Here is a 13,972-nt window from a genome sequence, read left to right as displayed (position 1 = left end):
CTGACTGGCTGGAGCCCTCAACCAGGCAATCTTTCGTTATAAAGACAAATGAGTCTGGAGGGCAGGAGAGGAAAGGGTGACATGGCCAAGAAGGGACGCTTGTCCCCATGACGGCTGGCCCCACTCACCGGCTGTGGCTGGTGCTGGAAGGTGAGCACCACGGGCTCCGTGAGGTTGGCCACTTTGGTGTTCTGCACCACAATCCCCAAGACCTTCTCACCCAGGACTTGGCTGGAATTCTTGTCCTAGATACATGGGGTTCAGGGAAGAGAGTAGGGAGGGAGCTCAGGGCTGAGAAGAAGGGCCCAGAAGCCCTTACCCTATCTAGATAACTCTCTCCCAGCATATTCCCTTGAGATGCCGAGTCCCCCTCTGGAACCAATTGTGCCCATGTAGTCATTTACACTATAGTAAGAACAACATTGCTTGGCCCTCTCACAGGGAGATTTGCACATTGCCGTGCAATTCCTGACTTTACAAGGGAAGGCTCTGATTCCCAGAGGAAGGAGCTCATCTGCATGCCTTCTTTCCACCTCTGTCCGACAAAAAGTGCTTTCCCTGGGGAGCCATGAGGGTGAGGGCCTCGTACCTGAAACAGGGCTTGGCTACTGAAATCCACCAGGAGGAGCCTCTTCTCAGTCTCCCGCCTCCCGCTTCTGGTCCTCTGGAAGAGCGATCGAGGCAGCCTCACCGAGTACTCCAAGATCTCGCTCTGCTCCTCCTGCAGACCAGGGTCCCTTTAGGGCTCAAACGCACACACCCAGATCCATGCCCCCCGCCCCAGCACACACACACCCATCCCGTCCTGGACACTGCCACCCCTAAGCCCATTTCTTCAGGAAGCCAAGCCTGACTCATGCCAGCCCTCCCTTCCTTGCTCCCAGCTCTGGCTGGGGAGCCCTGTGGTTGGACTCCAGGAATCCAGGGCAAATAGGCTGGGGAGAACCACGTGGTGTTGTGTTGTCTGGGGCTTCAGATGCCAGCTCTGCCCATAGCAGCCAGGTGGGGGGTGGCCATGTGGGCAGGGCGCATGGTTCCCAGGTAACCAGAGCCACTCAAGGGGAAGTCTCAAGACATGGGGGCAGCTGGGCACAGGGGCTCATGCCTATAAGCCCAGCACTTTGGGAGGCCAAGGTGGGAGAACTGCTTGAACCCAGGAGGTCAAGACAACCTGGGCAGCACACCTATCTTTACCACTGTATATATATATATATATATTTGAAACAGAGTCTTGCTCTGTCACCCAGGCTGGAGTGCAGTGGCGTGATCTCGGCTCACTGCAACCTCCGCCTCCCGGTTTCAAGCAATTCTCCTGTCTCAGCCTCCCAAGTGGTTGGGATTACAGGCACACACTAACACACCCGGCTAGTTTTTGTATTTTTAGTAGAACCAGGGTTTTACCACGTCAGCCAGCCTGGTCTCAAACTCCTGCCCTCAAGTGATTTGCCTGCCTCGGCCCCCCAAAGTGCTGGGATTACAGGCGTGAGCCACTGTGCCTGGCCTTACAAAGAGCTTTTTTTTAAGCCAGGTGTGGTGGCAAGCCTGTAGTCCCAGCTGCTCATGAGGCTGAAGTGGGAGAATCGCGTGAGACCGGGAATTTGGGGCTGCGGTGAGATATGATTTTGCTACTGCACTCCAGCCTGCATGACAGAGCAAGACCCTGTCTCAAAAAAGAAAAAGAGAAAAAGACAGGGGTGCATGGCAGGCGTTCAGGAGCCGGCCTTCCGTTCACACGGCTGGCCCCAGGAGACTGGCATGGGAATCAGGTCCTGCCACTGTGCCAGGCGGGGTCCTCAATTCCATGGTTGAGCTACTGACTGAGGATGGCTATCTATCCTCTGGCCTGGAACCTTCCCGGGTGACCCTGGGGAGAGGCTATGGGGGCTACTGAGCTTCGGGGAGTGCTCACAGCCCCACCTCCTGGCAGCCAGGCCCAGCCCGCACCTGCCTCCCGCCCAGGCTGGCCCCTGACCTCCTGCCGGGAGTGGATGTGCAGGTCCTGCAGGCCGGCGGTGGGCTGGAGCTTCCATACAGTGGCATTGACCCGGTCCTCCTCAAAGGACACTGTGTCCCCCACAAACCTCACGGAAGTCAGCTTCGACTCCAGGTTCTGCAACTGCCTGGCAGGGAGGAGAAAGCGGCAGTGACGGTGGGGAGGGGCCGGCTGGCAGCTAGATGGGGGCAGGAGGAGAGACTCAGACAGAGAGAGGGGCGGGGGTGGGCAGGAGAGTGTGGAGAGCCGGCAGAAGAGAAACGCTGGCACCTGAGCGCTGGAGAGAAAGAATGAGCTGGGGAGGGGCAGACAGAGGAGGCGGGGCCTGGGAGCCACAGGAAAGGAGAGCGATGGGGTGGTGGGGGCCGTCCTTGGAGTCAGCACAGCAGGTTCAAGCCCAGCTCTGTCTGTGCCAACCCACTCTGTGGCCTTGGATTGGCTCTGCCGTCTCTGAGCCTCGGTCTGCTGGGCTGTGCCATGGACCACCCGTCCCTCCTTTATGTGGGGGAGGAGGGCTTCGGATGGCGGGTGCCCGTTTGGTTACTGACTCAGGAGAGGGGTTCTGCCTGGGGGGCGTGTGCTGACTCCCAGTGGAAGGAAAGAGAATCAAGGAAGCATTCCAGCCCCAGGGAAGGCCTCCCGGTGCCCCCCACTCCAGGTCCAGAGCTCTGATCCCTTCCTGGCTCCCCCTGCTGCCCCGGGCACCACACTTACTGGCTGGCAGGGGTGGCCGAGGGCCTCCTCGAGGCCTTCTGGGGATGCTTCAGGAACTGGCTGAGCAGCTGGAGGTCCCTTTTGAGCTCGCACATGTCCACTGAGGCATTGTGAGCTGCCGTGTGGGGAGAACCTGGGGAGGGTGGACAGGCCCCCCACCGCGGCTGCTGATTCAGGTCCCAGGACCCTCCCATTCTGCCCCATGCCACCCCGACATGACTCTGAATGCCTCGATCCTTACTCTACAAAGGGGAAACTGAGGCTTCAAGAAGTGGAGTGGAGGCCGGGAGCAGTGGCTCACTCCCATAATCCCAGCACTTTGGGAGGCCAAGGCAGGTGGATCACCTGAGGTCAGGAATTTGAGATCAGCCTGGCCAACATGGTGAAAACAAATCTCTACTAGAAGTACAAAAAAATTAGCCAGGCGCCTGTAATCCCAGCTACTCAGGAGGCTGAGACGGGAGAACTGCTTGAACCCAGGAGGCAGAGGCTGCAGTGAGCCAAGATCGTGCCATTGCATTCCAGCCTGGGCTATAAGAGCGAAACTCCATCTCAAAAAAAAAAAAAAAGAAGTGGAGTGGACACTGCCAAGGTCACTCAGATGAGGCCAACCCAGGGGCTGAGTCTTACAGAACCCGCCAGCAACGCCAGCCCCAGCAGGACGAGGTGGGATGCTCCCTGCTCAGCAGCCTCCGCAGGCGCCCTCAGCTACACACACGGAACAGGGAGGGCCCAGCCAGGCCTGCTTAGGAGGGACACAGGGGGCTTGGTGATGGTTCCTGGGATTCCACACCCACCACCTCCCTGACCCCAGGCTTGGCCCCTCTGCCCAGGTAGCCTGCACCCAAAGGAGACTGACTCAGGTATCTCCAGGGATTAGGTGGGACTCAGATGAGGAAGACAGACAGTGGAGGCTGGGGGGTATACTTTCGGTGCCACTGAGGAAGGCAGGCCCTGCGTAGCCCAATCTTTTGAATGTATCACCCAGAGAGCCTGAGTTTTAGGTGATTTGGAAACTCTAGTGCATGTTTTAAAAAACCCTCTACTGGCCAAACAAGTCTGGTCTTCAGAATGCCAATTTGTAACTAGGACTGACTTTGCCCTAAATCCTCCCAGATTGGGAGCAGAAGCCCAGCCTGGGGTGTGGGGACCCCCCGGGGGGTCTGCCCTGGCCCCTGCCTGTTGCATTGGAGATGATCAGTTAGCCTGTCACACGAACATAATCAAAGTGCTGTGCCCCCAACCCCTGACAGCCCTGCCATAAACTTGAGGTGCTGGAGAGACATGAAAGCCCCCCGGTAAACCCTCAAGCTCCTTCTGATGCTCCTCCCTGCCTGGCCTCCACTCAGCATTGAATGGTGCTGAAAGGTGGTGGCCACATGGTACCTGTCACACTCCAGGGCGAAGATGCAGCTTCTGGACCTGAGTCAGCCCCACCCCACTGCTCTCCTGACCTTTGACCTCTCATGCTCCACCTTGACCCCCCACTCCCCTCCAATCAGCTGCTGGATTCAAATCCTGGCTCCCCCATTGGCTAGCTGTGCCCCTGTGGGCAGCCTTTCTGTGCCCCAGTTTCCTCCTCTGTGAAATGGGAATAAACAATCTACACTGATGCTGAGGAAGAATTCTTCCTTGATCTTCACTCTGTTTCGAGTGTCTGCTCTCCCACCCTGTTCAGACCTCATCCTCCTTCTCCAAGACCTCTGCAGCCTCAGGATGGACCCTTGCCCCTCCATCCTCACCCCTGCCTGCCCACAAAATAACCATCAAGGGACAGTGGGGCCAAGCGCGGTGGCTCATGCCTGTAATCCTAGCACTTGGATCACTCTCCTCCCCTCCTCAGACACCTTCAATGGCTCCCCAGTGCCTGTGAGTAAAACCCAAGTTTCACGATCTGACATTGTGAACCCAGTCCACTTTGCGATTTGCCTTCCCTGCCCCCGGACCACCGCCCAGTTGTTCCCTCTGCCTGGAAGTTGCCTTACTGTGAAAGGAGAAGGTGAACCTGGCGGCACTGGGCAGGCTGATGTTCTGAGGGCTCCACCAGGAGGTGACAGAGGTGGCAAACAGCGGGAGACCCGGGGCCAGGCTCTCCTCTTGGTGCTGGAAGCAGAGGAGGCTAGAGGCTTTGTCACTCAGCAGGAAGTCATGCTTGCCATAGAGAAGATGCAATCTCCCAGCGTGTCGGTTCCAGTAGAGGCAGAAGTGGTAGAGGCCCCTGGGTTCGGGGAAGGATCGGGAAGCAGAGTGGGCTGCAGGGAAGGGGGCGTGGACTGTGAGGGCCTCCTCGGAGTTCTCGATGGAGATGCGCAGGTCTGGCGTGGGTTTGTAGCGGAGGCTGCTCCTGTGTGTCTGGTTCCGCTGGCCGCAGAAGCGAAAGTCTTCCCTGTGGCCCCTGCTGTGGGCACCTGAGGAGGCAGAGGCTGCAGATGGCACCCTGTGGTAGGGGCTGAGCAGAAGCAGGGAAGGGGACAGGCCTTGGGCTGAGAACATGTGAACCTAGAGCCTGAGACTCACACACATTCCAAGGGTCTACAAAAACGTGTTAGTCTTTCCCACTCAAAACTTACCGGCATCAAAATATAAAAAGAGGAAACTGAAAACGAATAGTAATTTCAAAGGCAAAACAAATTTTTAAGAGCAATGAAGTAATTTAATGAGGCCATGGCTGCCATGGACGGTTGTGCAGGTGATACACTGCACAAAAATGCTCTGGCTGCAAAGGTGAGTGGGGTAGTGTCCCATCCATGTTCCATACCCTAAGCTGTGCACGGCAGGGCTGCGTCTACCAAAAGGAAGGAGAGTCTTTCTTTTCTCCAAGGTATCCTCCCTAGCTGAGCTGTACCTGCCTAAAGGAGTGCTGGCAGCCACCCTAGGCACGGAGGCATTTTAACGTAAGTCCCAACAGCCCCGGGGCACCCCTGGGAAGACCTGCCTTGGACCAGGAAGAGCAGACTCAGCAGGAGCAGTGGCCTCTGCAGGAGCCACTGGGCAGTCATCCTCCTTCCACGAAGTCACTCTTGGAAGTCACCACCTGGAAGAGGCCAGGAATGTTAGCCGGCAGTCTAGACTGTGTGGGGGTTGGGCTGGTCCTGCAGAAGAGGAGGCCAGCGTCGCATGGATGTGGGAGGTGAGGTGGAAAACAGCCCGTGGACCTCCCCAGAGCGGCCAGAAACTGATCTTCAGGAGGCAGTGGGGCCGGGCGCGGTGGCTCACGCCTGTAATCCCAGCACTTTGTGAGGCCGAGAAAGGAGGATCACTTGAGCATAGGCGTTTGGACCAGCCTGGGCAACACAGTGAGACCCTATCTCTACGATAAATAAACAAAATTAGCCAGGTGTGGTGGGCATGCCTGTGGTACCAGCTACTAGAGAGGCTGCGGTGGCAGGATCACTTGAGCCCAGGGAGTCAAGGCTGCAGTGAACTATGACCGCGCCTGCAATCCAGCCTGGGTGACAGAGTGAAACCCTGCTGGAAAAAAAGGAAAAGAGGTGGTGGCTGTCCAGAGTCCAGCTGAGTTCCAGTCTCAGGTCCGCCGTTTGCCTGCTGCAGCACCTTGTCACTCAAAATCGGGCTAACCATAATGCCTCTCTCCTGGACCCAGAGTGACCGGCTGATCTTGTCTAGAATCTGGTGGTGAGGGTTCCACTTGGAACTGCCACCACCTTGCCCCTCCATGCCTGGAGGGAACACAGAAAAAAGGGGGCTACCAGAGTTCTCCCCAGCTACCTCCCTATCATCATTCCTGAGACTTAGCTCAGAGGACACCTCCTCCAGGAAGCCCTCCCCAACTCCCTCCACAATCAGTCCCAGCCTCCTTTGGTTCCCACCACTGGCCAAAACCCCTCCCCACCCCCCATTAGCCTCCTCCAGGTAGTGGGAGATGGTGTGTTCCCTCCTCCTCCGTCAGCCAGGGAGCACCTGATCCATCTCTGGGAGCAGGGCCTGGCATAGAGAGGTTGCTGGATAAAGGCTGTGGGGACGGAGAGTGAGGGAACTAAAGGATCAATGTATCCACGGCGCCCTCTACAGGAGCCAGGAGGGAAGGGCGCTTCCTATCATGACCGCCAGGGGGAGGCAGTTTCCCGGGCCTGGAGCAAAGGAACCAGTCTCCACTAAGGACCAGGACTCGGTATTGCCCCAACCTGGCATGGATGGGGCACATCTGACCCTCCGAGCTCTCTATTAACTGAGCGCCTGCTATCTGCCAGCCTCTGTGTTGACATGTCCCACCTCTGCATCTCTGCACTGATTCTCACTCCAACCCTATGAAGTGGGTACTGCTGTTGGTCCATGGCACAGATGGAGAAACTGAGGCCCAGGAGTCAAATGACTTGCTCCAAAATGCTCCCGAGGCCAGGGACTTTCTCTGCCTGGTCAGGAGTGTAGTGCCTGGAGGGGAACCTGCGGGGCTGGCACTTGTAGAATTGCCAGGAGGCTTGGCCCTCCCTATGACCAGCTGGCCCTGTGGCAAAGCTGGGGGTTCACAGACAGGCAACCTCATCCTGTGTGGCATGGCAGCTGGCTGCAGGGACAGAGGACCTCACTGGCCACAAGCCAGAGAATACACACAGAGTATGAGTTTGAGAGAAACCAAGGAGGACTTTCAGGAAGAGGTGGCTTTGGAAGTGAATCATTGAGGGAAGCATTAAAGGGAGGGGTGTCCCAGGCAGGAGCTGAATATCTCCTTCCTAGGCCAGTCCTCCCTCGAACAAACCTGGCCCCTTCAGTCGAGAGCCAATCCCCTGAGTCCCACCATATGGAATGGAACCCCAATTTCTCAGGCCTTGTCGTTCAGTCGTAGGTCAGACAGGCTCATCATCTGCCGCTGATGGCATCACAGGACCCTCTGAGAAGAAGGATGTGGAAGGTGTTTTAGGGAGGGGCGCCATTTCCCAGGTTGTGATTTGTAAGGTTTCGCTGTGTCTTCTCTCAGCATTTTGATTCCTTTTGAAACTACCTCCTGCCAGCGGAAGGAAACTCAACATCCAGGGACAGGGACACGTCCCTCCCAGACCCCCTCTTTCTTTCTGCTTCCTGTCAGTCTCTGTTGCTGTCCCCCTGGTTGTCAGTCCAAATGCCACTTCCTCCAAGCAGCCCTCACTGCTACCACAACTCTCCACCTGTAAACTCGAAGCTGACCAATCATTTGGAGACTTTGGATCCAAGGCCCAAAGAGGGCCAGTGACCTCTCAAGGTCACACAGCAAGCAAGGAGGGAACCGACCAGAATCCACGCATCTCCCTGGCTCACTGACCTTCAAAGTCAGTCAGAACCACTGCCTCACGTTAGCCCTCCTGGATTGGCTCTTGAGAATAAGGGAGGGAGTACAGGTAGTGAGCTCCCCATCACTGGAAGGAAACAAGTGAAACAGTACCAACATGGGGTGCCATGGAAGAAATCAGGACACACACAAGGACCAACTGTCCCCGCCACTTCCTGAGCCATCCCCACTCCACCTCAGCTGTTTGAACAACTACTCCAAGGTGGACAGCTCTGGCCCCATCAACATGCTTGAGGTTTGAGGGGGAAGAGCTGCCTGGCTTCCTTTAACCCATGGGGTAGACTCTAGAGCCAGACAGCCTGGGTTCAAATCCTGACTCGCTCACTAGCTGTGTGTCCTTGGGCTAGTTACTCACCCTCTCTGGGCCTCGTTTTCCTCACTTGTAAAGAATAATATAGAAATCAAGCTCACCTCAAATGTCACTGTGAGAATTAAATGAATAGATACCTGTAAAGGTCTTAGAGACAGGGGCCAGGAATCTCCGCTAAGTAACTCCATACTTTCTAACCAGTTCATGCCTGCTCCTAACTCGGCCCCCTGGGCCTGTCACAGGCCCCTCCTCCCTGTTTCCCGCTCTTCCGTGCCACCCCTAGCAGCCAGCTCACCCACTGGAGCACCTTGAGGGGAAATTCTTACTGCATGAAGTTTCCTTTCCGGGAGTCCAGTGGAAGGCTGAAACCCCACCCAGAAAACTTCCCTCCCCCAGAAGGCCCTGGAGGCAGGAGAGTTGGGCTGGGGACAAGAAAGTTGCCATGCAGATTGGGCAGGGGGAGGCACCATCCTGCTTGTCTGCTTAGCGCCCTTCCTTCACCCCTGCCTCTGCCACCCGTCCAGGTCAGCCCCACGCACACACACCTGCCACCTGCCCACGCACCCACCCAGGTGCCAGGATACAGCATGAGCCTCTGCACAGACTCCTGGGACCTGACGTGTCTCAGCCTCTGCAGCTTCGGAACCCCAGCGCTGTAGGGCCTGTCCTCACGCTCAGTACCAACCACGGTCCCGAAGGCAAGGACCTCGTCTCGGCTCCCAGGGAGCCAGAGGGGGCAGCTGAGCAGAGGGTATTCTAGCAACAGCCCTACAATGATCATGTCAGTGGTGACATCCACGTAATCACACCAAACTCTCAGAACCATCGGGTAATTCGGGTCCCACGGCTACCATTTTACAGATGCGGACACTGAGGCTGGAGAAGGCTGTGTGTTCTCAGATCACGTGGGCTTAGGGCTGAGCCTCCCCCTCCTTGTAGAGCTGGCACTGGTAAAGGCCCCAGAGATGCACGTCCTCCCCGACCCCCTGGCTTTAGAATCCAGCCCCCCAAAGGGAAGGAGAGGAGCAGCACAGAGAATCCAGCCTGGAAACAGAGTGCTGGGGCCGAGGCCCAGGAAAGCCCCCACCACCCCCGCTGGCCCTCCAGAGCGGCCGCTTTCGACCTCAGACCTTCCGTAAACATGCACAGGACAGAACAGGCCGGCCCAGCCTGACACAATGGGGGCCACATCACGGGGTTCCCCAAGGATCTGGCAGAGTGGAGCACGGCCAGGGTTTGTCTGAGCTGAGACCCCACCCCACCCCCAGCCCATCCCCCAGGGCTCCAGCTCCAGTTCTGCACGGTGGGGGGTGAAGGGGGGGACCCACAGCTCACTTTCTCCCGGCGGAGTTGGGGGGGTGGCCTGAGTCACTTCCGTGTGGAGCCACGAGTCACCGCTACCCAGGCCAAGCTCCTGGAAAACCCATTTCCTCGGAGGATGGAGATGGAAGTTGAGTGGACGGACCTGGACGGCTCTGGGATTAACCTCTCCGCGTCTCCTGCCAGGAAGACTCCTGAACCTGGTCCCCCGCTGCTTCCGTCTTCCCTTTACACACAGCGGCCACCGCCCACCCCTGCACCAGGCATCCCACCCCAAGACCTTTGCCCCTTTCTGTCCCTTTGCCTTGGATGGCACCTAGCCCTGTGACATTCCACTCATCTTTGAGACGAGCTGAGACAAGCCCTCCCCATGAAGCCTCACCTGCCCGTCCATTCCTCACCAAAATTAACCCGCGTTCCTGCCGGCAGAGGCCCACCCTCAACACAACGTGCCCCCGCACCCTGCATTGCCACAGGCGCTCACATCCGAGGCTCCCAAGCCTGCCTGTGGGTCAGACCTCCCTCTGGGAATGCGCTAAAATGCAGATTCACAGGCCCGGCCCACAGAGCGTCTGATGGGTTGGGCTTGGGAGCTGGGCTTTAACAAGCATCTTGCTGATGGACATATGCAGGCTTGGGAACCGCGGGTTTATGAACCGGGGATAGGCACCAGCAGGTTTAGAGACTCAGGGAGGGGAGGGACCGGCCCGCAACCCCCAGCTGCTAGATGGCAGGGCCTGGACTGGGGGCCAGGGCAGCCTGCCTCCCAGCAGTGCGTTTTCCCTGCCCTGTGAGGCGGACCTGCCTGGTTCCTCTGTGGCTTCCCCTGTGGCTTCCCCTGCATTTCCCTGCCCTGTGACGTGGACCTGTCGGGCTCCTCTGTGGCTCCCCCAGCATTTAGCAGGGCCCTGGAAGGTGCCTCCTGAAAGACACTGTGCCTGTGCATGAATATATGTCTGTGCATGAGTGTGCATGTGCCTGTGCATGAATGTGTGCCTGTGCATGAGTGTGCATCAGTGTGCATGAGTGTGCGAGTGTGCCTGTGCATGAGTGTGTGTGCACGTGCATACGAAGGGATGCAGGGGGCCAGGAAGAGAATTCGAGAGAAGCCTGGGAACTGGGCAAGTTAGCTCCACAGAGGAGGAATGAGGGAGCCACTCAGACTTCAAAGGCGGGGAGGGCACAGGGCGGGCAAGGCACAGAGCCAAAAGCAGGGCTCCCGCAGGTGTTTCCTCCATGGAGGGCGAGGTGTGGGCTGGGAGGACTCTCCCTCCAACGGTTTCCAAACTTTTTTTATAAAAGTAAATCTTACTTGGAAATAGCATGTGCCCAACAGCTCAAAGGAAACATCCCTGTCAGACCCAGGTAGGACCCAGGGCCACACGCTACTCCCAGCCCAGTTCCCCGGCTCCTCAGCCACACCCAGGGTCCTGGGGTAACAGCCTCCAAAGGCCAAACCACTCCCCACCCCTATTCCCACTCCCTGAATGGGGCGACTGCAGCCCAAGCGAGGTGACCGCAGAGATCTCCCCAACAGGGGTGTTCCAGGATCACTGGGGGAAGCAGAGTGACTTCAGTTTTCAGGAATTTTCCTACAATAAAGGAGAATAAAATGAAGCAAGCTGCCTGCCTCGGAGGCTGGCGGGTGCCCAGGTCTGGCCCTCTCACTGCCCCGGGTGAGGCTCGAATTCCTTCACCAGACCTGCTGGACGCCCGCCCCGCCTCCACGCCACCAGCTCAGGCCTCACTGTCCCCATGGCTTCTGGTCTACCCAAGTCCTTGGGCCACAACTCCCTCTGCCTGCCCAGACACACCCTATGGGGAGACTGAGAAAGGGAAGAGCATTCCCTTTGGGGCATTCCCTGCCAGCCTGGGAGGGCATGGCAGGGCCTCTGAGTCCTCCCAGACAGCCAGTGGTACAAAGTCAGCCACCCTGCTGTCTCCCATATGTGGAACTGGGCATTTTCTTAAGAGACCTCAGAGAAGCCAATATATAGTCACCCAGCCAGGAAGGAACCTGGCCTTGGGTGCTCCCACCTCCAAGCCTTTGCACACGCTGGTCCTCCTCCCTGTGATGGCAGCCTTGTACACATCTGTGAGAGTCCCGGTGTCCTGGGCCTCAAACCCCACATCCTCCTGGGCCCCATGGTACCTGGCAGGACACCAGATGAGTGAGACTAAACAGGGTCTTATCTGGGCAACGAAAAGGGCCTTGGAATCCGGGAGATTCCAGGAGGAGAGGGAGGATCACAACCTCCACTGACCAAGTTCTCCGTTAGCCACTGGCATCCTGCAAAGCACTTGGCAAAAATGAATTGTTCAATCCTCACGATAACCCTGTGAGCAGAGCCCATGGGTCAGGCAATCTCGCACAACCTGGTGAAGCAAATGCTATCAGTGCCCCCACTTTAAAGACAGGGAGGCTGGGCACGGTGTCTCACGCCTGTAATCCCAGCACTTTGGGTGGCCAAGGCAGGTGGATGATTTGAGTTCGGGAGTTCGAGACCAGCCTGACCAACATGGAGAAGCCCCATGTCTACTAAAAATACAAAATTAGCTGGGCATGGTGGCACATGCCTGTAATCCCAGCTAGTTGGGAGGCTAAGGCAGGAGAATTGCTTGAACCTGGGAGACAGAGGTTGTGGTGAGCCGAGATTGCGCCATTGCACTCCAGCCTGGGCGACAGAGTGAGACTCTGACTGAAAAAAAAAAAAAAAACAGAAACTGAAGCCCAAAGAGTTTAAGTAATGCCCAAGACCACACAGCAAATAAGTAGTCAGCCAGGACTCAAACTCAGCCTAACCTCCAAGCCCATGCTTTTAGCCGTTGTGGACTACTGAGTTCTTTCTCTTCTCTGGGACTCAGTCTCCCCATATTTACCATGAGATAGCTTGCCAAAGCACTTTCAGGGAACACTAGTTCCCAAATTAGAGAAATGTTTGTGGGCCCTACTTTCTCTTGTATGTTAGCATATCAAAGGCTCTGATAAGTCCTGCAGGAAAGAAACCCATAACGCTTGGCTGGGCAGTTTCCCAGCCCAACATGAAGGTAGAGCCTTTTTTGCATGGACACCCGTTATCAACATGGAAAAAAGCTCAGAAATCTTGACGCCACACAGAGGCCTGCCAGCACCTCCAGCCCCCTCCCCTCTCTTCCCCTTTGAGCTGTCCCGAAGGTCATTATCGAGCATGAGATGAGCTACAGGAGACGCAGGCTGCAGCGCTCCCCGGGGCCACTCATCAACGTCCCTGACACTTCCAGGAAAGAGGTCCCCGGTGAGCCTGGGGTATATTCGGGCCTATCCCACCTCCCTTCGACCAGTGGCACCTGCTTATGGGAAATGGGCACTGCCAGGCCTGTCCCCAGGTGGGCCATTCCATTAAAGCCAGCCGTGGCCAGCTGGGCCTGTGGCTTCATCGCAAGCAGCTCAGACACTCAGGTTGTTGAGGAAGAGAGAGAATATGAGGATGTCAGAGTTTTAGGAGCTGAGAAACAAAGCCTCTTAGAATTGTGGAACTGAAGCCAGGGCTGCAGCGTGTGCCTACAGTACCAGCTCCCTGGGAGGCTGAGGCGGGAGGATTGTTTGAGCCCAGGAGTTTGAGGCTGCAGTGAGCTATGATCACACCACAGCATTCTAGCCTGGGTGACAGAGTGAGACCTTGTTTCTAAAAACAAATTAAAAGAAAGAAGAAGAAGAATTTTGGAGGCCAGCCACAGCGACTCACTCCTGTAATCCCAGCACTTTGGGAAGCTGAGGTGGGCAGATCACTTGAAGCCAGGAGTTTGCAACCAGCCTGAACAACATTGTGAAATCCCATTACCAAAAAAAGAAATTAGCTGGGCATGGTGGCACATGCCTGTAATCCTAGGTACCTGGGAGGCCGAGACATGAGAATCACTTGAACCCAGGAGGCAGAGGTTACAATGAATCGAGATGGTGCCACTGCACTCCAGCCTGGGTGACAGAGTGAGACCCTATCTCAAAAAAAAAAAAAAAAAAAAGGACTTTTAGAATTGATTGAAAAGACTTGGAACCTAAAGGAGAAGCAGGGATAGGAAGGCACTGGGGACACCAGCCTGTTTTGAAGGGACCTCAAAGAGCCAAAGAGCCAGCAGTCGGACTCTGGTGCCAGGCCTGCCCAGCGCATGCTCCTGGGGTGGTCCGCATCCAGGCAGAGGCTCATGGCCTCGTCTTCTCCTGGCCTTCTCCAGGGCGCCACTGAGGCCAGCCTCCTGGGCCCAGCGCACACACCAGTCAGCACCTGCCCAGGGAACACAGCGCCTGGAGCAGAGGCATAAGGTTCAGAGGAGCTCTGCAGCCACCTGGAAGCTTGGGGCCAGCCTGCCCCTT

At 56.9% G+C, this 13,972-nt stretch overlaps 1 protein-coding gene across 14 annotated transcripts in view; it reads right to left on the bottom strand.

Annotated features, from left to right (window-relative positions):
- ADGRG1 (adhesion G protein-coupled receptor G1) overlaps positions 1-13,972 on the bottom strand; it is a 43,998-nt gene that overhangs the window by 9,726 nt on the left and 20,300 nt on the right. For 12 of the 14 annotated variants that reach the window (XM_032283998.1, XM_032284003.1, XM_032284006.1 and 9 more), the window contains exons 2-7: positions 5,643-5,741; positions 4,693-5,115; positions 2,708-2,840; positions 1,973-2,120; positions 590-721; positions 129-245 (exon numbers count right to left, since the gene is read on the bottom strand). In XM_032283998.1, coding sequence (XP_032139889.1) covers positions 129-245; positions 590-721; positions 1,973-2,120; positions 2,708-2,840; positions 4,693-5,115; positions 5,643-5,706 — 1,017 coding nt within the window. In that variant the 5' untranslated portion in view covers positions 5,707-5,741. Of the gene's footprint in view, positions 1-128; positions 246-589; positions 722-1,972; positions 2,121-2,707; positions 2,841-4,692; positions 5,116-5,642; positions 5,742-7,424; positions 7,555-11,658; positions 12,110-13,972 lie in introns of those variants that run through there. The other 2 variants (XM_032283999.1, XM_032284002.1) reach the window with 2 other exon arrangements.

Source organism: Sapajus apella, unplaced genomic scaffold (assembly GCF_009761245.1).
Source record: "Sapajus apella isolate SASKATOON/1434 unplaced genomic scaffold, GSC_monkey_1.0 scaffold15, whole genome shotgun sequence".
Taxonomy (NCBI): domain Eukaryota; kingdom Metazoa; phylum Chordata; class Mammalia; order Primates; family Cebidae; genus Sapajus; species Sapajus apella.
Note: the sequence above shows the minus strand (reverse complement) of the source record. Positions and strands in the feature narration are given on the sequence as shown.